The following is a 22,352-nucleotide window of genomic DNA, read 5'->3' as shown; positions in this document are numbered from 1 at the left end:
CATAATGTAACAGGTAGGTACCACAGCATCCATCCATTGGTTGAGATGGAGCCTCAAGAACTTCTATGCCCAGGCTGGCTTTGAACTTCAATCCTCTATCTCCACGGTCTTCCCAAGTCTCTGGGATTGCAGGTGTAAGTAACCATTCCCAGCAGTGCCTCCGTCTTTTGAATGTAAGCTTCACGAGGACAGAGATTGAATCCCTTTGGCATCTGCACTGTGATTCATAAAACGTACATCACGGGGGATCCACAAAACAGCCCTCATATGTAGGAAGGATGTGGCCCCTGTGACCATTCTGTCTCTGAGGTTCTGCCTGCTTTCAGAGGAGCCCCAGGAGGGAAAAAAAATTGTGGATGTAAACACTCCAGCTAGTTCCTTCCACACTCAGGCCTTGCTCCCTCACCTCCTCCATTGATGCTTTCTGTATGTATTAGGGGTGGAATGATATCACCATCATGCATTTTGGGAATAGCCATGTGGTCTGTACACACTCGAGTTACTTTGAATGCAAGCCTGACCTCATAGCGAAGGCACAGTGAACAGCACACGCACAGTAAACAGGCAGAGACTGTCTTATTGATTAACAGATGAGGCCTCTATTATTGATCAAAGCTGGGCAAGGAAATTTATCACTTTTAATTTCAGGGCTGCCAAATATTTCTGCCTGTGAGCCAGCCATTGCAGAGACGATTTAAAGGTGCAGCCTCCTTGGGAGAGCAGGTGTCTGGTGTGCTGGGTTTGCACTCCTAAAAAGCCTGGTTTTGCTTTTTTGTGGGGGGGTGGGTCACCCTGGAGAATTTAGAGAGTGAAAAAGAGTAAAAAAAAAATCTGTCCTGGCAGGGCTGAGAGGAGCACTGAGGCTTCGCAAACGGGGTTTGGGTGGTGGGGGGGGAGGCAGTGGGAGCCTCCATCTGTGGTATCTGTGTGAAACAAAGAAGCTGACTCAAAGTCCCTGAAGACAGGGACTTTCACACAGGGAGCTCAGTTTCGTGACTTCAGCCAGCGGGGTGGAGTGAAGGACGTTGAAAGCAAGCAGATGCGGTCAGGCCTGGGTCGAGCCAGCAACCTTCACTAGATCTGTGTGCATATGTGTTTTTATCTTCCTCTGAACTCTGATGGCAGATACGCGCCCTTCCTTTGTAACCTCCCTCCTTCCTTTCTCTCCTTAAAGTGAGATGCTACTACAGCCCACATCGATGGCTGTTTCTGAGAACCCTTCCACACCGCATCTCTTTGAAGCCCCACACACCAGCAGGCTCCTCACTTGTTTGCAAGACTGCAAGCAAGATGGCCAAGCCCTCGAGACATCCTCTCCCCCTACCCCTACCCCCCAGTCTTCTGCAGAGAGCCGTGAGAAACAGATAGAAACGAGGAGATTGCAATTAAAATCAGATCCCTTACAGATCCACAGAAAATCATTGATGGCTTAATGATTTGGGACTAGGGGAAGTTGCTCACTGCCAGGGAGCTGTGGCTTTATCTAGCCCCGCTGTCCCCACCCTGGCTTGCTTTGCTCTTTGAGAGACTTTCTGCATTTCCCATGTGAATGGATGAAAGTGCTTCTAGCCATCACTTCTGTGAACACACAGACGATGCTTTGCCACCATCCCTGATAGAAATGTTCAAAGCCATAGACCAGGTGTTTGGACTGAGGATGTTCTACAAGTTGAAGGACGTTTAGAGGTCAGTACAGGATTCTTCCTGTCTTTAAAAGAAACCCAGCTCCAGCCACCTCAGGCGAATGGCAATAGTTTTTTTTTCTTTTTTTAAGGCTCCGTTCTTGCTTGGGTTTCTAAATATCTTTTAAAGTAGTTATGCAAAGGGATTTTAAGTCAGCTCAGCAGGGTATGAATGTAATATCCCTTGATTCATGTCACCTTTTTCACCATCTTTGACCTCATCTATCCCAACTTCACCCTACTTGTCCTTTCCTTCCATTTTTCACATGTGTAGATTGGATAAAATGTAGGAATTTATCCACCTTTCCTTTCTTCATTCATTCATTCATTCATTCATTCATTTATTTTACTTACTTGCTATTGGCTGTGGGCCTTGAACCCAGAGCCTAGGTGCTATCCCTGAATTTTTTTTTGCTTTCCCACTTTGAGCCACAGCTCTACTTTCAGTTTTCAAGTGTTTCGTTGTGGGTAAGAGTCTCAAAGACTTATCCAGCCCAGGCTGGCTTCATATTGAAATCCTCAGATCGCTCTTTTTTTTCTTCTTTTTTTTTTTTTTTTTTTTATTTTTGGTGGATCATGGGGCTTGAACTCTGGGCCTGGGTGATGTCCCTGAGCTCTTTAGCTCAAGGCTGCTGCCCTACCCCTTGAGCCACAGCCCCACGATCCATTTTCTAGTGGTTAATTGGAGTCTTGTGTTCTTTAGATTCTTCAGTGCCTGGGCTGGCTTTGAACGGTGATCCTCAGATCCCAGCCTCCTGAGTAGCTAGGATTATGGGCGGGAGCCGCCGCCCAGCCTCACCCTCTTGAGTAGGTAGGAACACAGGCTTGACTTACCAGTTCCCAGTGGCAATACTCTTTTTAAATCCCCTGCAGGAAAAGTAAATTTGTGTCTGCCCTGGGGTGTTTTATCACTGATTTACTCAATCAACTCTTATGAATGGAAAATGTACTAGTTAATATTTGGTAACACAGGGGTCATACTCGGGAGTTCTGTAGTCTTCACTGGCAACAACTATTGATCAGTGTTTTAAGTCTGGAGCCAGTACTAGAACTCGGGGCCTTGTGCTCTTGCTTGGCTTTTTTGCTCAAGATTTGGGCTTTTACCCCTTGAGCTACAACTCTCATTATAGATTTTCCTTATGGGTAATTGGAGGTAAGAGTCTCTTATTTAGACTATCTTTGTCAGAGCTGGCCTCTAACTTCTCTGTTCTCAGCCTCCTGAATAACTAGGCTTAAAGGCCTGAACCCACTGAAGTTATGCTAATCCTTCAAGGCTCTGCTGGGATTTGACCTGGGGGCTTCATGCTTGTCAGGCAAGCAGAGCCTACCACTTGAGCTACATCCCCAAGACTTTTTGTTTTTGCTATTTTTTGTATTAATCTCTGGATTGTGATTTTCTGATTCATACTTCCCCACATAGCTGGTGTGACAGGTATGAGCCATTGTGCGTGACTTAACTTTTTTTTTTTTTGAAGAGAATAGAGTTGGTAGGTAGGGTCTTCATATGTAGACTTATCTGATCTTGAACTTGAGATATTCCTGCCTCAGTCTCCCTTTCTGGGATTATAAGTGTGCATTATGACACCAGGCCTTACACCTTTAAAAAGGTAATAGAAACATTTTTCCAAATGCCATCTTCTGCAGAGACCTGATCCATAAAATGCATAAACTAGGCTTGCAACTTATTTTGTTTTTGAGTTCATAGAAGAGATTCCAGAGCTCACCTCTTTTTAATATATGTAATTTTATTATTATTAAAGTGTTGTACAGAAGGCTTACCATTCCGTAATCAGATAGTGAGTACAATTCCTTCTGGACAATGTCACCCCTTCCTTTACCTTCCTCCAGTTTTCCCCTCTTGTCCGTGCCTACAAGTCACATACTTCATTTTTTGCAGTGTGCATTGAGTATCCTGGCTGAATTTGTTTACGCTTCCTCCCTTTACTTCTATGCCCCCTTCTGCCCTCTTAAAAAGAAAAAAATAAAACAAAAAAACAAACACCATTACCACCACTGACAACAACAAAAACAATTCCTGGAGTTCTTTTGATAAATAGTATTTTAGTTGCTCTTTGGCTTCCTCCCCAAAGAATATCCTCCTGTAGTATGTCTATGTATGAATGCCTGAAGACTTGTATAAGTTACCGTGTCTAGTTGTATTGTGGATCTAGTGTCCATGTATGAGAGAAAGCATGCACTGTTTGTTTCTCTGAGCAGAGCTCACCTCTTATCGTAAAGAACTTTTGGAGAAAAATACCTAAGGAGGCTTTAAAGAGTAAAGACTCTGAAGTCGGGCTACCCGGGTTTAAATTCACCTCTACTATTACCTGCAGTGTGACATTGGATGGACAATTAACTTCTCTTAAGTTTGCCTTCACTTATGCTAAACAGGGTATAATAGTATGGACTTCAAATGGTCGCTGTTAGGAGTTAGAGGAAATGATGTATATTAAGTGCTTACACTCATACCTAGTGTTATAGTAAAGTCTTGGAAAATCAAAGGTGGTTTGAAAACAGCTCAGTGTATTGTAATAGCGCTCTACAAGGCTCTAATGTATACAACTCAACATGCAAAAACACTCAACTGCCTCTCCTTTCTTCCAGCGGGTGCCAAAGCCTTTGTCTGTGACCAATGCGGTGCACAATTCTCCAAGGAGGATGCCCTGGAGACACACAGACAGACACACACTGGTGAGTTGCCTTTGATTCCCATCCTCTAGGATTCTTGCAGTTTCCCAGTGTCCCAGTTTGTGGGTCTGAAATACACTGATGGCATCATCTTCTTTGTCAACCCAATGTCCAGTCCTTCTTTGGGGCTCACTGTGAGTGGAGCTGGGCTTTGGGTGCCCACAGTAACTCTTGCCTGTGGGGCAGGGCAAGAATTTATAGGTGAAACAGCTGTCCTGGATGAGACCAAGATTCCATCTGAGACCCTGTCTTCAGGGGGCATATTGGATGTTCTTGTTGAGGCCTTAGAAGCCTGTGGTGTTAGCTAAATTTCACCTTTCTCAAGAAAATCATCAGGAGACCTTTTATATCCCTCTAATGAAACTCTGAGTGTTCATAGAGTCACCATGGGTTGGTTTAAGGGTGGAGCCACCATCTAAAAGATGGCGTCTATTCCTCATAGTAGTTAATCCTAGATACTTAAGAGGCTGAGATCAGAAGATCAGAGTTAGAAGCCTACCCAGGTAAGAATGTCTTTGAGACTCATCTCCAAATAACCACTAAGAAGCTGGAAGTGGAGTTGCAGCTCAAGCACTAGCCTTGAGCAAAAATACTATGGGGGGCCGGGAGTTTGGCCTAGTGGTAGAGTGCTTGCCTAGCATGCACGAAGACCCGGGTTCAATTCCTCAGTACCACATATATTGAAAAAAGCTGGAAGTGGTGCTGAGGCTCAAGTGGTAGAGCTCTAGCCTTGAGAAAGTCCAAGGGCAGTGCTCAGGCCCCTGAGCCCAAGCCCAGGACTGGCAAAAAAAAAAAAAATACTATGAGACAATGCCCAGGTCCTGAGTGCAAGTCCTAGTACATCACAAAATAAACACACAAAACAAATAAATCATGAGTAAGATACCAGTCTGCAGGCAAAGATGTCGTGGAAGTATCCTCACCAGTGGTGGTGTCATTTGACTTGATTTGGAAGTGTTGATTCTGCAGCTTCATTGTGTTTGATACCACCTTGCCACCAATGCTTACGGCTTCCCCGATGGAATGCTCGCTTTCTGCCAGGCACTGTTTTCACTTGCCTGGTCTTTCAGAGACCCTGTGAGACAGAAGGCTACTTCCATGGCACACAGGAGGAAACTGAGGCTCCCAGGAGGGAAAGGGATATGCTAACTTCTACTGTGGAGACAGACAGGTGCTGTAGAACCTAAACTTCAGAGATTAGACTGCCTGTATTTAATCCTGACTCTGCCACTTCCTGTTCGTAGAACCACAGGTCAATTTCCTGACCTGTCTTCATTTGGGTCCCCTCATCTGTGAAAAAAGCAGAGTCCTTTGTATCTGTCTCATAACATAGGGTTGTTATGGGGATTAAAGGTGATGTTTTATTTGAAGTGATTCGTGGTATACGAGTCATAGCAAGCATTCAACTAATAGCAGATGAGTTTAGCTTGATTAAATATATGTTGGGTTTCTCCAGTGTGCCTGGTACTGTTCAGTCATTGGAAATACAATCACATGGAACTGAGATTCTAAATGAGAGACTGGACAAGCAAGTTAATAGATGATGAAATGTTGGATTACAGTACAGTGGTATTAAGGGAACACAGGAAGCAGGAGGAGAGATCAAAATTGACGAGGAAAGCAGTATTTTGGAAAAAGTGAGCTACTCAGAGATCTTTGGAAAGAGACCTGGGCAGACGATGAAGGCCTCTGCCAAGGCCCTGGGACTGGCTTGGGCCTGATAAGTCCAACGTTGAACAGGGTGGTATGGCAGAGATCAAGAAATGACACTGATGATGGCAGAAATCAGGCGGTCTCTCAACTCTACTAAGGAATTGCATTGTGTGAGAGAGGTAGGAAATATTTGAAAATCATGTATTTGGTGAGGAACATAGAGGTAGAAGATACAAAGCACTCTTACAAGTTGAAAATACAACACAAGCCAGGTGTGGTGGCTCATCCCTGCAATCCTAGCCACTCACACACACACTTCCTGCTCCTGAAGGAAATGAGGGTGGTAGTCTTTGCCTCCCACCAAGGACTCTGAGGAGGAGGAGGAGGAGGAATGCTCAGAGGAGGAGACATATCTCTATCAGAGAGAAGTCAGCTATGTACCTAATATGCCACATGTAATTCGCCCATTAAAGTTTGGGTAAAGTGAGCTCTTGTAATGACAAGGAATGGAGAAGATGACTCTGCTTTAGGCCATGAGGCCAAGGCAGGGATCCTTGAGGAGGCCCCAGTGCTAGGGTGAAGGCTGTGGGCAGTGAAGATCTCAGCAGCAGTGGCAGATGTAAGCCAGTTTTATGTTCTGTGTTGAGGGGAGATGTCGTGGCAGCGTCACCCCCTGGTGTGGGGTCAGCTTGTGTGACACTGGTCCTTTTTCAGCCATGGCACTACCTCCTGACAAACCCCAGGTCTGTCCTCACATTCCCCTAATGATGAAAGAACCTGCGAGCTCTATCTACTACCTTTGTTTTAAGAAGTGGGGGGACCCAAAAGAAGGGAGAGGATTGGTTATAGAGAATGGTGAAAATGATAAGGGAGAGTGACAAGCCCAGTTAGGTGTCAGGTATCCTCGGATGACCACCCGGAGAAGGGAAGAGGGAGAAGAAGAGAAAGAGGGAAAGGGAAGAGAGGGAAGAAATAGAGATCTTGGGATGAGTAGAATAATGCTAATCTCACATGGTATTTTGGATACTTTGGATTATAGAAGATTTTCCGTACCCATTGTACAGATGAGAAAACAAAGATCTGGGAGCTGCCCTCTGGGGAGGGAAGAACTGAAACTTGACCAACTTCATTGCTCTTCCTCTTATTCCTCATCTGCCTGCTCATTCATTGACCCACCATTGACTGTGGATTTGTGGACTGGGCACTTGAAGGAGAGCCCAGAAGGAGAGCCCATTCAGAGTGATTTCCATCATCACTGGGCCCTGGGAAGGGGCCTCTTTTGCATTCTTAGGGCCCATTTAACTAAGAGTTCCCAATATGCTGATTCCAAATCTGCCCCCTAGGATAGGACACAATTTCCCTGAACCAGATTGGTATGTGGGGGTTCCATGCCCCAGGCCACCTGGTTGGGGAGGTAATAGAGACAAGAGACACTGCATTCGATCTTGTATGTGTTCCAGAGACTGAAAAATGAATTTCGTAGGAAGTATCTCCAATTCCAGTCTAGTCAAGCAAACAACATCATATCACACCACCACACACTTGTGTGTGTGTGTGTGTGTGTGTGTGTGTGTGCTGTTTCTAGAGCTTGAATTCAGGGCCTAGACATTGTTTCTTCGCTTTTGGGCTCAAAAAATAGTGCTCTACCATGTGAGCCACAACTCCACTTGCAGCTTTTGGGTGGTTAGTTGGCAATGAGAATGTCACATACTTTCTTGCCTAGGCTGGCATCAAACCATGATTCTCAGATCTCAGCCCCTTGAGGAGCTGGGATTTGTAATCCACGAACCCCACCCACCACCTCCTGGCTAAACCTATTCCCCCTTTTTTACCCCTCTTAGCCTGGGTTTCCATCCTGGTGTGTGTGATCGCCCCCCTTCCTCCCCTACCCCCCCCCCCCCGCGTTGTTGCCTCTCTGCAAAGATTTTGACAAGCTCAAGCTGGGGCTTAAGGAGGCCACACTTATGGCAGGGCTGAGCTGGGCTATGTTGTCATATTTCAGTTTTCTGTTTTGGTACAGCAAAGACTTTGGAGAGATAAACAGAGATCATTTTACACCTTTTATATTATGACAAATACATATTGCAAAACACTGCTGCTTCCAAAATGTTTAGGCTGCAGAACAGTGAGGAATTAACAGCTAGGCAGCTCTCGAGACACTGTGGTTCATTTACACATCAGATATTTTGTGTGGGTTTTTTTTTTTTTTACGCCGTTGAGTAAAGTAAGAGTGAGAAAACACACGTGCACACATGTGCATATTCAACGTACACCCAGGACTCTGCCTACATTTGAATAGCAGAGAAGGTCTTAAATTAATAAGTAGTTCTTTAAGTCCAGATAAATTGATAAAAAAATACCATTAATGGCTTAATTTATACTCTGGGTTTGAAACTTGACACACAGACACTATCTTGGCTCAGGAAAACACCAGTGGTTTTGTGCCAGAGGTTCTAATGACCAATCAGTAATATAAATGGCTGCATCACTGGACAGAAATAGCTTCTCCATGTCATTTGATCTAGACCCTTCTCTGACCAGGCAGCAGTTAATAAATTTAAAAATAATTACCCTCTTTATTCAAAGTCAAACCAATTAGGAATGAGTTTTACAAATCATAACGTTGTTCGAGCCACTGTACATTCCCATTTGGGACTTACACAGGCCTGGGGCAACAGACAGAGGCGGATGGTGTTCATTATAGCACAGAAGAGTGGTGCTAGACCCAATGAGGGAGAGCTGGGAACATCTTCAACATGTCTTGAGGAGAAGACAGAAGGTCTCAGCCATGAGGGTGAACTGTAGATACCTCACCTCTTTACCTCTAGATATAGGGAACTTAAGAGCAGACACAATGAGTTTGATATCAGCTAGGGATGGTCTGTGTAATTCAGGCCAGAGAGAGACAAGAACGGGTGGATGCGGGTGGACATGGGAATAATTATTTAGAGGGAATGGATGTGCCTGAAGGCAGAGGGAGCTATAGCATGACCCCTGCAAGGCTTTCTTTCTAGGCAGAGTGTGAGTCCTAATGGAGTATCTCGGGCTTGTGTAGAAGACTGTAGTGAAGAGAGACCCCCATGGATCTTGAAGTCCCTGGCAGATTGCTTAACTTTTCCAAGCCTTGATCTGCACATCGGGGTAATCGTGGTGCCCACACGTGTATATGAGGTATTGTAAGGGTGAAGGCTAACTGTCTAGGTAAAATGCTCGGCATAGACCTTCACCACACTTCTGAGGAAATGGTGATGATGGTTACTGTCCTTGAGTCTTTATGGCCTTCATCAGAGATGCAGAGCCCTCAACCCCTCACTGGGTTTGTGAGAGAGGAAGGGCTAAGTTCAGGCGATGGTGGTGTAGGAACGGGAACAGAGTCCAGCTTTTCCAAGGCAGAGATGGCCTCTTCTACGACCCCTCCTTACATCCTCTAGGAAAGAGGACATTTGCAATATGTCACTCAAGCTTACAACCAATGGGATCCCCAAAGTGCCGCCGAGAGAAGTCAGGGAAAATGAGGTTTCACATTTTGAGGTGGGGGATAGATTTGGTAGATCTTAAGAATGCCCAAAGCTGCTCCCCAGAGCCACCTCCATGCAGTTTCTAAACAAGTGACATGAAAACCTAGGCTGGGCAGTCTGCAAACTGGGATTAGAATTAATTATTCTAGTCTCCAGTTACCCCAGGCATGTATTCTCATCTTAAGTGTGGGGTGGGGGGCGAGGAGGGACTGGGTGGCATTCTCAATGAAACAGGAGTTACGAAGTCTTAGTGAAGTCTTATATCTGTCATCCCTGGGAGCCTAAGTATTTTGGATATTCTTGTAGGCTCTTCTGTCCTTTCCTTCCTGTTACTCAAGAAGTAAAATGGCAGATAAATATGGCTGAGGTCATTACTAGGTATAGCGTCCATGGGTCCAGGGTGCTAGGTTGAAGTATACCCCTTGATTTGTACCCCAGAGCAATTCTGCTCTCTCCTTGAGCCCCGTCGGGCATATCTGCCAGGTTAGTGATTTAGTTTTCCAAAGATTGGAGTAGCTTATACAACTAGCTTGTCCTGTCTTTCCTTAATGTATTTAGTTTTGAAGTATCTATTATAATGGGCAACAAATAATGGCCTATAGAATGGTCTACAAAGCTTGGTTCTGCCTCTGAAACCACTTGCAGGCAATAAGTAGTTTGAATTTCTGTTAGATATGGATAATTCAACAGCTAGCTTCTCTTGGGTACTTTAGAGGTACACCCTGTAAGGTAGAAAGTTTTTCCTTCCTTGTATTTGGTGGGAAAAGTGAGATGTAGAGGGACTTGGGAATACGACTTGAAGGTAGAGCTAGCCGCAATGTGTGTCTTAGGTTTCCACATCCAGGGTCCCCCTTTAACGTTGACTTCCTTCACCTTGGGGTGCCGGGACATTAAATTGATGTATAGACCAGGAAATCAAAGCCCATATTTGGAAAAGGGAGGGGTTAGTTAAGAATTAGCAATCCCCAAACTAGAGTTCAGACACACAAGTTCTTACTTTCAACCTCAGCTTTTTCAACCCTCCGACTACAGAATAAAGACCTTCTTTTAGTGAGCTAGGGAAAAAAAAAATGCAGTTTCCAAGTTTCCACCTTCTTGTGTCCCAGGAAATGTCCTTCAATTGGTTGTATATGTTGAGATGCTAGTTTTCCTAGACTTGGTATTGGATGCATGTATACATTCTACAGCTTTCCAGCTATCTCCATTGATGATGCAAATATGTCACCAACCTCGTATTGGCCACCTGCTTCTCCTGTCCCCTCTCTCACCTCTGATTTGCTCCTGACAGTTGGAGAAACCAGCAGGGATGGCATTGTACTTAAAACAAGATATTTATATAAAGAGGGGGTGGGAGAAAGCTTCAGGTCCCTGCCCCAAGCTGGAAGGTAGCAGGAGTACAGGATAGTGAATCACCAGGTGGACACACTGGCTCCGTGCAGGTTGCTGTGACCTCCTCATTGAAAGCATAATAGCATTTGACTTTTATAAATATCAGAGGTGATCTGGATAGCATTTCACGTGGTGTGCCAAGGAATTTAACACGGGAAGCTGGAGCTCCAGAACGGCCATAGAGCATTACCAGCATTGGGGAAAGGAGGGTCATGTGCTGCTGTTTGTACAGTCAGTGCCCCAGCATAGATTTACTCTTGACCTAATTTCATGCTGTTACTATAAAGGCATGTTTGATGCCTAATATAGAGTTTTATTTTCCAAGCACAGAGCGCTGGGCTCTGTTGGAGCTGCTTGCTGTAGAGTGGGGAGGGACAAGCCAGCTGTCACCTGCTGGCCCAGACATGCTGCCTTCTCTTCTACTCTTTGCTCCTAGGGTTCTGCTGGAGAAACCCCTAAGAGCTAATATTTTAACAAATTAATTTTGGGTTTTTTAAAAAAACAGCATTATTAGATTTGCAGTAAAATTGACTGTAATGTACAAGCTTCCTATATAGCCCCCATACACACACACACACACACACACACACACACACACACACTCACGCATGCATGCACGCATGCACGCACCCACAAATACACACGAAGTGCTTCCCCACTGTGCCACAATCAGTGAAAATACACAGATACCTCGCCATCTCTTTAGGTCCACAGTTGATGATCTGTACGTTTGGACGTAGCCATCATTGTGATATCATAGAATAGTTTTGCTGTCTGGAAAATATTTTGCTACCTCAGCCCTTTCCTTTTTCTAGTGGTACTATGATTTGAACTCAGATCCTTAAAATTTCTAGGCAAACACTTTGCCACTTGAGTCATGGCCCTACCCCATTTTGCTTTATATTATTGTTGTTGTTGTTGTTATCATTATTATTGTTAATAAGGTCTAACTGTTTAATCAAGACCATCCTGGGACTGTGATCTACCCATGCTCAATGCTTCTCACATAGCGGGGATCACAGATGTGTTTTACCCCCTGGTCCAGCTTACAGATGGAGATGGGAATCTTTTTTTTTTTTAATGCCTGAGATGTTCTCCAGCTGTGATCCTTCCAGTCTCTTAGCCATGCCACAATATTTTTCATGTGAGCCATTACTTCACTGGACAGTGTTTGAGGGAATCAAAGGTATTTGATTGTTAGAGGTTGGAGAAAGAGAACTGGGCCCTGGGATGGGGATATAGCTGAGAAAAGGGCACACATGACCTTCCACTCTTGTGGGGGATGGGGACTGGTAGGGAGAGTGGCGGGAGGGGGCATGAAAGGGGACGTGGTACTTGGAAGCGAAACACATTAGGGGAAAGGAGAACTTTGGTTTTTATGCTGGCTCTGCCACAGAGTTGCTTTATGACACGGGACAAATTGCTTCGTTTCTCTCTCTGTCTCGAATGCAGGGTGTGGGAATTGGACGAGGGAAGAAAAAATGGCTGTTTAGGGGTTTGTGTTTCCAAGCACAGCCTAAGAGGCTCAGAGGTATTGATGGTCTACTTTTTTCACAGCCTTAGCTTTCATATTAATAATGGATAGCTGCGCTGGGAGCTGGTGACTCGTACATGTCATCCTAGCTGCTTAGGAGGCTGGGATCTGAAGATTAACATTCCAAGTCAGTCTGAGAAGAAAAGACTGGGAGAGTCTTAGCTCATCTGGAAAAAAAAAAAGCCAGAAGTGGTACTATAGCTCAGGAGGTAGAGTACCAGCCTTGAACAAAAGAAAAAAAAATGCTCAGGGACAGTGCCCAGGTCCTGAGTTCAAGCCTCAAAAAACAAACAAAAGAAATCTCCAAAACCAAAAAAGTAGATGGCTGTTGTAAAGACTCAATAAAATAATATAGCCCAGAAACAGATCAGCCTTTGTGGTAGCTGCCCTTTGCTGTGTGTGTGTGTGTGTGTGTGTGTGTGTGTGTGTGTGTGTGTGTGACTGAGGTTTGAACTGAGGGCTTTGAACACTCATTTGGATTTTTTTTTCTGCTCAAGACTAGCACTCTACGACTTGGGCTACAGTTCTGCTTCTGGCATTTTACTGGTAACGGGAGATAAAGAGTCTCATGGATGTTTCTTCCTTGGCTGACTTCAAACTGAGATCCTCACATCTCGGCTTCCTTAGTAACCAGGGTGATAGGTGTCACCACCAGCACCTGGCTTCATTGCCCTTTTCTTGCTTTGGAAGTCAACAGTGTCTGGTCACTAAGCTGTAGACTAAGACCTTCTTCAGCTCCTATTAAAGCTTATTTCACAGCTGTGTATAAAAGATATGTGAAGATGAAGATCGCTTGCTTGCTTAAAACTGCCATAAAATGAAAGAAGAAAATGGCAGAACGGATCTTTTGGAATCAGAATTTGGAGGTTATTTTGAGCCCTTGAGCTCTTTGGAGTTTGTAGACAATGTCCAGTAGAGTCATCTAACACCACAGCAGGTGGGTCTCCCTGCCTGGGTCTCTGAAGTGGAATCCTGGGCTCAGAGAGATGTAAGTATACATAGGATCAGCCAATGGCAAGACAGGGTTTTTCATGGAGGTCCCAGGGGTCAATCTGATAGGCTTTCAAGCTGTCCTATCCTTCTTGTTCTCATTCTCAGTGGCCCTCACCTCAGGGTCCCAGTAATCACCTCCTTCATGCCTGCCTCAGTGCCCCATGTCTCTCCTTTACCCTTCTCATACTCCTATTCCTTCCTCCCTGGAAACCCATCCCCCTGTTTTTTTTTTTAAGTGTCACCACCACTGCCCCGTGACAGAAAGGAGTTAATAAAAACCCATGTGTAACTGAAACTTGAAAAGCCATAAATCGCCTTTTTTTTTATTCTAGGATGTTGGTAGCGTTTTGATTTAATAGTTGGACAAACACAAGGGCCTATTTTATTCAGAGTTTACAGGCCTCAAGGCTGTTATTCCTCCAAATTTAATAGCATTGAAATTGCAGGGTTTGCTATAATTTGCCTATCGCTTTCTGCTCCACCATTGATGTTTATTGTCAGCGGGATGGAATCTCAATCCGACTCACTTAGATAACATGTCTGTTAAACATTTAGATAATTGTACCATCATTAACTTGTCACATTATTTTAGAGATTCAAAACAGAGGCAGGGTAAGTAGAGGTACCCGAGGAGAGTGGGGAGGAGGAGGAGGAGATGATGAAGAGAGAACCTCTTATGAATTAGACAGATGGAGAGGAGGGAGTGGATTTCACACTTGGTCATCTTGTGTAAGTTGAGGTGTGTGTTTCAGGGATAGGCCACCAGTCACGATGGCCGAGACTCTCTCTTAACCACCGACCACCATGGTAGTCAGTTCTGAAATGGTGTGGCAAGTGTACAGAAACCTTTAGCATTTTCTCCCCAGCCCTGTGAGATCTGGATCTTGTGTGTATAAGTGTGTGTGTGTGTGTGTGTGTGTGTGTGTGTGTGTGTGTGTGTGTGTGGTGATCTATCATTGAGTCATTTCTCTGACTCTTTTCCTTTCCATTTGCACTGATCATTTTTTTTACTTGTATTTTGTTGTCAGGGTAACGTTTAGAGGGGTTGCAGTTATATTGGTCACATAGTGGGTGCATTACTTCCTGAGGCACTGATCACTGTTGAGAAATGTGGTCTTGCAAGCGTGTACTTGGTCCCTGATCTCCCTACTTTTCTGTTTTTCTCTGTAGCTGAGATGGCAGGTGCCTGCCATCACACCTAGCTCAGTGTGTTGAGATGAAATCTCATGGACTTTACTGCCTGGGCTTGATCTCAGCCTCCCAAGAAGCTGAGTGACAGGTGCATGCTTTACACTAAGCTCCAGGTTGAAAAGGGGTCTAGGAGGCTCAGGCTGGCCTCAAACAGATTCTCCTGTTCTTCATGTTTGAAATAGCTGGTATTACAGGCATGAACCATTGGAGCTCTGAAGTTTCTAAACTTCCTCTAGAGATGTTGATTGCAACCTTGTTTGTAATTACACAGCATTGAGAATGATCTAAATGTCCGAAGGTAAGGTATCTGTTAATTGTGGTACCTGACCTGGATAGGATGTCTTGTGAGGTTTTGCATGACAAAATGTGGTGTGAGAGAAAGCAGATTATATAGTGAATCTGGTTTTCTATAAAACAGAACTATCCTGTAAGGCTCCATGCCTGTTAGCAGTGATAGTTGTTACCAGTGAGATTATACAGCAAAAAATGTCTGACCTGTTTTTGAAAATTACCCTTTGCATCTACATTCTACTTATGTAACTTTTTTTTGGAAGTCTATTAATAAAGATTTCACGTTTGCATTTCATTCTCCCTATGCAAAAGCCTGCGTGTACATGGAGATGGATTTGGAGAGAGACTGAGGGCCACTCAGCCATACAGGTTGGTGCTTTAGTTTCCTGCTGTTAGGACACACACATGCCACACCTGTGCCTTGACACATTTGATATGGGGTAGTGTTCAAAAGTCAGGGCTGCCATTCTGTCACCAAAGCTGTAACAATAGAAATTGCCCTTCTGCCTAAAGATGGAGGCCACCTTCTAGAGTCATGACAGATCCCGGCGATGAATGAGAGGAGGTCATCCAGGAAGTGGGAGTGATTCCTCTTACAGGAAATTCTAGGGGCGATTATATATCAACAATATGAGACGCTTGGTTTAGAAAACAAAACTGCATGCCCCCCCCCAAATGAAGTACACACCCAGGAAGTCCTGCTACCCAAGTTGCAGACTTGAGACTGTAGTTTGGTCGGTCTGGCTTTGGATAGCATGATGTCATGTCCTGCACTTCTACAACCTTCTGTGTGATTTGGACAAGAGAACACTCTCTCCCTCTGTGCTTTATACCATAGTTGGTACATGTGTGCCTAAAGGGGTAGGTAAAGATATACAAGGCAAAGAAACCTGAATGAAGGTTTTCCCCAACCGTACTGTAAATAATGCAGATATTTGGGTGTGGGAGGACAAACAATGTAAATATTTTATAAACTGTAGGCTAAATAATGTATATATTTAGGAAAGCAGTTTAAATATTTCATATGCTGTAGTGTAGATTATTGCCTAAAGGATGGAGCTGGTGGCTGAGGCCTGTGGGTGACGGATGGGGTTGTTTTGGGGTCTGGAATGGAGACAGAGGGAATACAGTTGAATGAAGTTAGGATATAATAAGGACAGATAGTTAATAGGAGCCAAGTAAGTTGCAAGTTTTTTTTAAACTATGTCTTAAACATATATCTTGTGTGTGTGTGTGTGTGTCTGTGTGTGTGTGTATGTGTGTGTGTATGTGAGAGAGAGAGAGAGAAAGAGAGAGAGAGGGAGAGAGAGAGAGAGAGTGTGTGTGTGTGTGTGTGTGTGTGTGTGTGTGTGTGTGTGTGTGTGTACCAGTACTGGGAACTGAACTCAGGCCCTGGGTGCTGTCCTTTAACATTTTACACTCAAGGGTAGTGTTCTACCACTTAAGCCACAGCTCCACTTCTGGCATTTGGTGGTTATTTGGAGGTAAGAATCTCACAGACTTTCCTGCCCAAGCTGGCTTCAAACTGTGATCCTCAGATCTCAGCCTTCTAAATAGCTAGGATTATAAACTTGAGCTACCCACACCTGGTTATACAGGATTTATTTTTTTTGCAGTTATCACATATCATGTTATCACCATAGCATTAAAAAAGAAAAGAAAGATGAAACCCAAAGCCCCAGACTGACATTTAATAAAAACAAACAAGCAAAAAGCCAAACAGTGCCTGATAAATAATCTCCTCTGTCTAATGAGCAGCTTGGTTTGACAGCACACACGTTTCTCCACTGGATTTAGGACACACATGTAAATTTTAGAGTGGCCAAAGAAGGCCTTTCTAACAATTTATGTTTTTGAAGCAACTTCCAACCCAAGGTTATTGAGAAGCTGCATCTACTCAAAACTCATATGTGAATGTTCATACCATCATTCATGATAGCTCCAAAGTAGAAACCACCAGCTCTTCATCAGCTGTTCATCAGCTGATGAATAGATAAGGAAAATGTGATATATCCACAAATAGAATATGAGTTGGCCATTAAAAAATAGAACACAGTACTGCACATACTAAAACACAGATGCTACTCAAAAGCATTGTGGGAAATGGAAGAGAGCAGACAGAAAAGGACACATATTATGTGATTCCATTTGTTAAAAATATTCAGAACAAAGAACTCCATAGACCGGGTTGGTTACTGGCTACAAGGGGCTGAGAAGCAGAGAGAATGAAGAATGGCTGCTAATGGGTATAGAATTCCTTTGTGGGGTGAGAAAAATATCCTGGAATTAGGGTAGAATGGATCAGAAACTTATTGCCCTCCTCATTTCTGCATTTTCAGAAATAGGACATAAGGGGAATGGAGGGAGAGAGGAAAGGAAAAGAAAAGAGAGGGACGCGAGGAAGAAAGATAAGGATGGGGCGGGGGGGAGTATCACAGAAGTCATATGCATTAAGATTAGGGGAGTTAGAAAATACAAACAGGCCAGATTACTCAGAGGCCGAGATCTGAAGATCACAGTTCAAAGCCAGCCCAGGCAGAAAAGTCCCTATGAGACTCTTATCTCCAATTATCCTCTCAAAAACCGGAATTGGTATTGTGGCTCAAATAGTCGAGCACTAACCTTGAGCACAGATTGCTTCAAGGGCAGCACCCAGGCTGAGTTCAAGACCCACAACCAACAAAAGAAAGAAAATGCCAACAAAAAAAAGCAGCATGCCCCCTATATTTTTGTCCTCTTATTTCCATTTTTTCTTTAAAACACAAATGCGGGTGTGAAGTGCACAAAATGCCATTTTGTATTCTGTTGCTTGCTTGTTAACAAACCTGTCCCTTGATGATTATTTTAATGACTTCTTAATGCTCTCCCTTGTCCCCATTCATTTTATTTATTTTTTTTGGTATGCCCCAACGTGCCTTGCTTGTATAGTGGAGGACCAGACCCCCTGTGTTCAAAGGATATTTCAGGGACGGCAGGCCTGGAGCGGTGGCTCACTGAGACACAGTACGTTGTCACCTCTTACCTGTGGAGGCTCCTGTCAACAAGATAAACTGAACTGGCTGGGCAAAGCTCCACCAGCCACTGTTTATGCAGCCATTCCTAGCAAGCTTGGGATTCTGGCAACACTTGCAGTCCCCACATTCAATCTTCTCAGAAGCTGTTTGCCTTTGGTTTTCTCCCACCTTGCAGTGGCCACTGGCCGTGGGCAGGTAATTTACCACTTCTCTTCACTGACAAATGACACTGCTTGCGGGGGAGGGGGTGTTGCTGGGCAGATTGAGGGAAACCCAGACATCAATTTATTTGCCAAGTTAAAACCCAGAGTTAAGTAAGCAAGTTAAACATCTCTATACATTAAATGTCCTAGGCCCAACTAGGAAAGGTATCCTTGAGTTGATGTGCCCCAAACAGGCCTTAGGGACGAGACTTTTCTTCTGCATGTGTAGGCAGAGTTACTTCACAGAAGGATTGTAGGTGTGGGTCAGACAAAAATGTCTCCTTGCCCCTACCAGTAGAAAGATCCATTACAGATTGGGGATAGCTTTGTCTCTAAGTGCCCGTTGTCAGATGGGATATGCGTTCCCCTCAACCAAACAAATATAAAATGCTTCCAGCCTCTGCCTTGGATTTTCTATTACTGTTTCACAGGACTCCAGAGAGTTTTAAGATAGCAATTTGATTAAGCTTATGGGGAAGATCCCATCAGATAACATTCCTTTGCTGCAGGTAGAGATAATGTGTTCAAGTATTAAGTATGTTTTAAAGGTAATTATCTTTTCCATATTCATTTTAGTTACAGGAATTGAAAAGGGGGAGGAAGACTTTGTGTCTGAAAGCTGTCCCTTGGGGTCCTGGAGTTGCTGTGACTTCTCTCCTCTGGGGAAATGCATTTGAAGCCTTTGACAAATGAATGAGCACCAAATGCTTTGCGATAATAATATGAATCCTGGAGGCCCCTCATCTCCAAATCCATTGACCCCCAACGGTGAAGTCTTGGCCCCTGACTTTGGCTAACTCTCCCTCGCTTGTATTCCTTGTTGTAGAATGCTTCCTAGGCTCCCAACCTTAATCTCTTAGATATCAGGAATGCGCCTGGGTACTGCTCAGAAAAAGAACAGGGAGTCACAGAGCTAAAAGCTGAACCTGGAGTTGCCGTTTATACTCTTGTGGCCTCATTTGGTAAAGCCTAGGATGTTAAACTCTGTACATTCCTAAGACTTTAGAACCTGGAGTACATGGGGATCTGATCCTGAACTTTAGAGGAGTTCTGTGATTTTCTGAGAATCACACAGCAAGCTATAGGGACACAGTGTTTGCTTCATCCAGAAATCCTTGGTTGTGGACCCACCTGCACTGTCCCTCAGTATGCAGGCTGCCCCTAGCAAACAATCCCCTTCTCCTAGGGAAAAAACCCAAATAGGAGATTCTGGTGCAGGAGGCTCTGTTGGCAGCCTGAGAGCAGGGATCTGTATAAGAGAGAGCCTTAGGGCCCTGTGAGGGTCCACAGAGCTGGGAGCAAGCCTAGCTCCGGTGCCTTGCCTATCAGCTATGCTGTTTTCTACCTTAAGAAAGCAGACCATGGGTCCAAAAGACACATACCCAAAAAGATAAATTAGCAAGACAATGCCACTGAATGTGAAACAGACTTTAGGAATTAAGGGGTAAGGTTTCGGGATTCCATGTTCCCTCTACCTGTAATCCTTCTTGCTGTGGCCAGAAGCCCATAGCTTCTGTGCACAGCCTTCTCTTCCTGGTTTCTTAGGGTTGGGGTAGAGGGCTACATGCTGTAGCTTACCTATCTAAAGTCAGTGGATGCCCACAAAGGACCCCAGCTGAGACGATTATCATACAGGTTCCCAGGATGGTGACATGCGCCGTTGCCTCTATGCTTGCCTCATTTCTGTGAGGCAGAGATAGCAGTAGGCTGGTATTGTGAAGTTTCTGGGTACAGTTGTTCAGGGTCTTGATACATGGTTTCCTACACGGTATGCCAGATAAGAAGGTCTCTATCTGTTCTTTTCAAAGCATCCTTCTAGTCTTACCTCAGCTACATATTCGAATCTTTTGAAATGGGCTGAGGGTAGTGTCATGTATCCATGATACCACCAGCTACTGGGAAGGTGGAGGTAGGGGGAATCACAGTTTGTAGGCAAAAGCAAAAGACACTATCTGATCAACAGACTTTAAATAAAAGACAAGAAATAGGACTGGGGACATAGTTCAAGTGGATGAGTACTTGGTTAGTAATGGGCCTTGATTTCAATCCCAGACAAAGGAGGCGAAGGAGGGAGAGAAGGAAGGAAGGAAGGAGGAAAGGAAGGAAGGAAGTCAGTCTTTTGGGAAAACAAATACCAAGAGAGGGGTCCCACCTAAAGCAATTGAATCATCAGGGGAGTAACTCAACTATAAGTAAAGTATCTTCCTACAACATCCTTATGTGTTTGCCAGGGTTTGAAACTTGTAGATAGTTTAAAATTGTACTCCATTGCATGGCTCGGAATCTTCATCCAATCAATCCTGGGCCCTACAAGGCCCTCCGTGCAATGCATTTATACCAATCTGCTTGCAGTTTTCTTTTTCTCGCATTTGTTCCTAACCTCCATTCCCATGTGTTCCCTCTGCCTGGCACATTCCTTCCCACCACCCTGTGCCCTTCTCTGGGACTCCCTTCCCCACCCTGCTCCCTCCCTCTGATCTCCTGGGTAGGCAAACCCCAGTGACAGCTCTTGGCCTTCTTGCTACCCTGTGTGCCGAGGGTGTCTGCTGTACCATTGGGCCCCTGAACCCTTCTACTTTGTTTGTATAAGTAGTTAATATTTGTTGTGTAGTTAACTGAGGAAACAGGAATGCAGAATCTCTTATCTGTCCACTCGCCAGCTGTATGGCCTTGGACAGGTCACTCCACCTTTGCAAGTTTCAGATTCCTTATCTGAAAAATTAGGCCACCATACATCAACCCTCCTAGAGGGATGTGAGGACCAAAATGTTCTCAGAACATGGGGGGGGTGAGGGAGGAGGGAATGGGGGAGCAGGGAGGGGACTCTTTGTAAGTGATAAGGCCTAGTAAAACTTCAGGTGTGGTGATCAGAGTGTCTTTGTGTGTGGGGGGGGGACTCTCCTCCCTCCCTCTCTCTCTCTCTCTCTCTCTCTCTCTCTCTCTCTCTCTCTCTCTCTCTCTCTCTCTCTTCTCTCTCTCTCTCTCTCTCTCTCTCTCTCTCTCTCTCTCTCTCTCTCTCCCCCTCCCTCCCTCCCTCCCTCCCTCCCTCCCTCCCTCCCTCCCTCCCTCCCTCTCTCTCTCTCTCTCTCTCTCTCTCTGCACGCACCCACAGTGATTTTGGCTCTTCAGTGCCATGCCTCCCAATCTGTGCCCTCAGAGCTGCCCCCTACCCCAGTGGCTTCTTTTCTGCCCTGCCATGCCAGTCAACTGCTATTATATTCTGAATGGCATAAAATAATGAGATCCATTCAGGATCTAAGTATCCAGTGTCAGATGGTGGGCTGAAGTTAGGAGGAGAAGTCCCCTAGTTTTCACTCAGCACCATCTAAATGGGTCCATGAGTCCCAAGTTCACATGCAGATCATGATCAGTGCTGTGTGGAAAGTTTCAGAAGAAAGAAAGTGCTGCATTTCTTCTCATCATCTTGCCTGCTTCCCTCCCTCCATGTTTTCCTTCTCCTTTCCTTCCTTATTCCCTCCTTTCCTCCCTCCCTGCTTCCATCTCTCTCTCCCTTAAGCTTGATTTGGGCACTAACCATAGCCACTGGCAACAAGTACCAACCTCCAAAAATAACTTCTATGCCTATCCTTCAGGCATGGGCAGACAGAATCAGGGCAAGGGCCGAGATGCCCTGGGAAGCAGCCTGCCCAGTGAGTAGAAAAAGGTTGAGCATTCAACCCTAATGAGACCAGCATGCAAGACTGTCTTGGAGGCAGAAGGAAGAAACTCTCTAACTGGATTTTCTTCTTACCCTGTTCCTCCCACTTAGGGTAAAAGTTGGTGACAGATTTGCCTGCCATCTCTTGGGGGAATAAACCCTTGTGTGCATGCATGTGTATGTAATCCCTTCCTTTCTTGGTCTCCTGTTTTGGAGGTTAGTGGTGTCTAGAATTTGGGGCGGGAGGACGGATATAAAAGGGCAGGGCAGGAGACCCCAGTGGCTGGATTCAGAGCCTCCTGCATTCCGAAGATCCCCAGAGGCCCCTCTCCCTGGACCCTTGAGCTCCAGAAAGCCATTGTGCTCTCTCCTGGCCTCTGACCCTGAGGCTCTGGGAAGCAGCAGGTTGTTGACACTCGGACAATCATTTCTTACAAGGCGACTGCCTCCCCATCCCCCTGGAGCCCTCCTCTCTGCCTCGGGGTGGTGACTGTAACCCCAGCCAGGGAGGGGGAGAAAGGCTGAGGATGAGGGAAAT

At 45.0% G+C, this 22,352-nt stretch overlaps 1 protein-coding gene across 1 annotated transcript in view; it reads left to right on the top strand.

Annotated features, from left to right (window-relative positions):
• Positions 1–22,352, top strand: part of Zbtb16 (zinc finger and BTB domain containing 16) — a 165,306-nt gene that overhangs the window by 109,315 nt on the left and 33,639 nt on the right. Inside the window, exon 4 of the mRNA XM_090319486.1 lies at positions 4,287–4,373. Within this exon, the coding sequence (XP_090175612.1) occupies positions 4,287–4,373 (87 nt within the window). The remainder of the gene's footprint in view (positions 1–4,286; positions 4,374–22,352) is intronic.

This window comes from Megascapheus bottae, chromosome 27, assembly GCF_031878675.1.
Source record: "Megascapheus bottae isolate mThoBot1 chromosome 27, mThoBot2.hap1, whole genome shotgun sequence".
NCBI lineage: Eukaryota > Metazoa > Chordata > Mammalia > Rodentia > Geomyidae > Megascapheus > Megascapheus bottae.
Note: the sequence above shows the minus strand (reverse complement) of the source record. Positions and strands in the feature narration are given on the sequence as shown.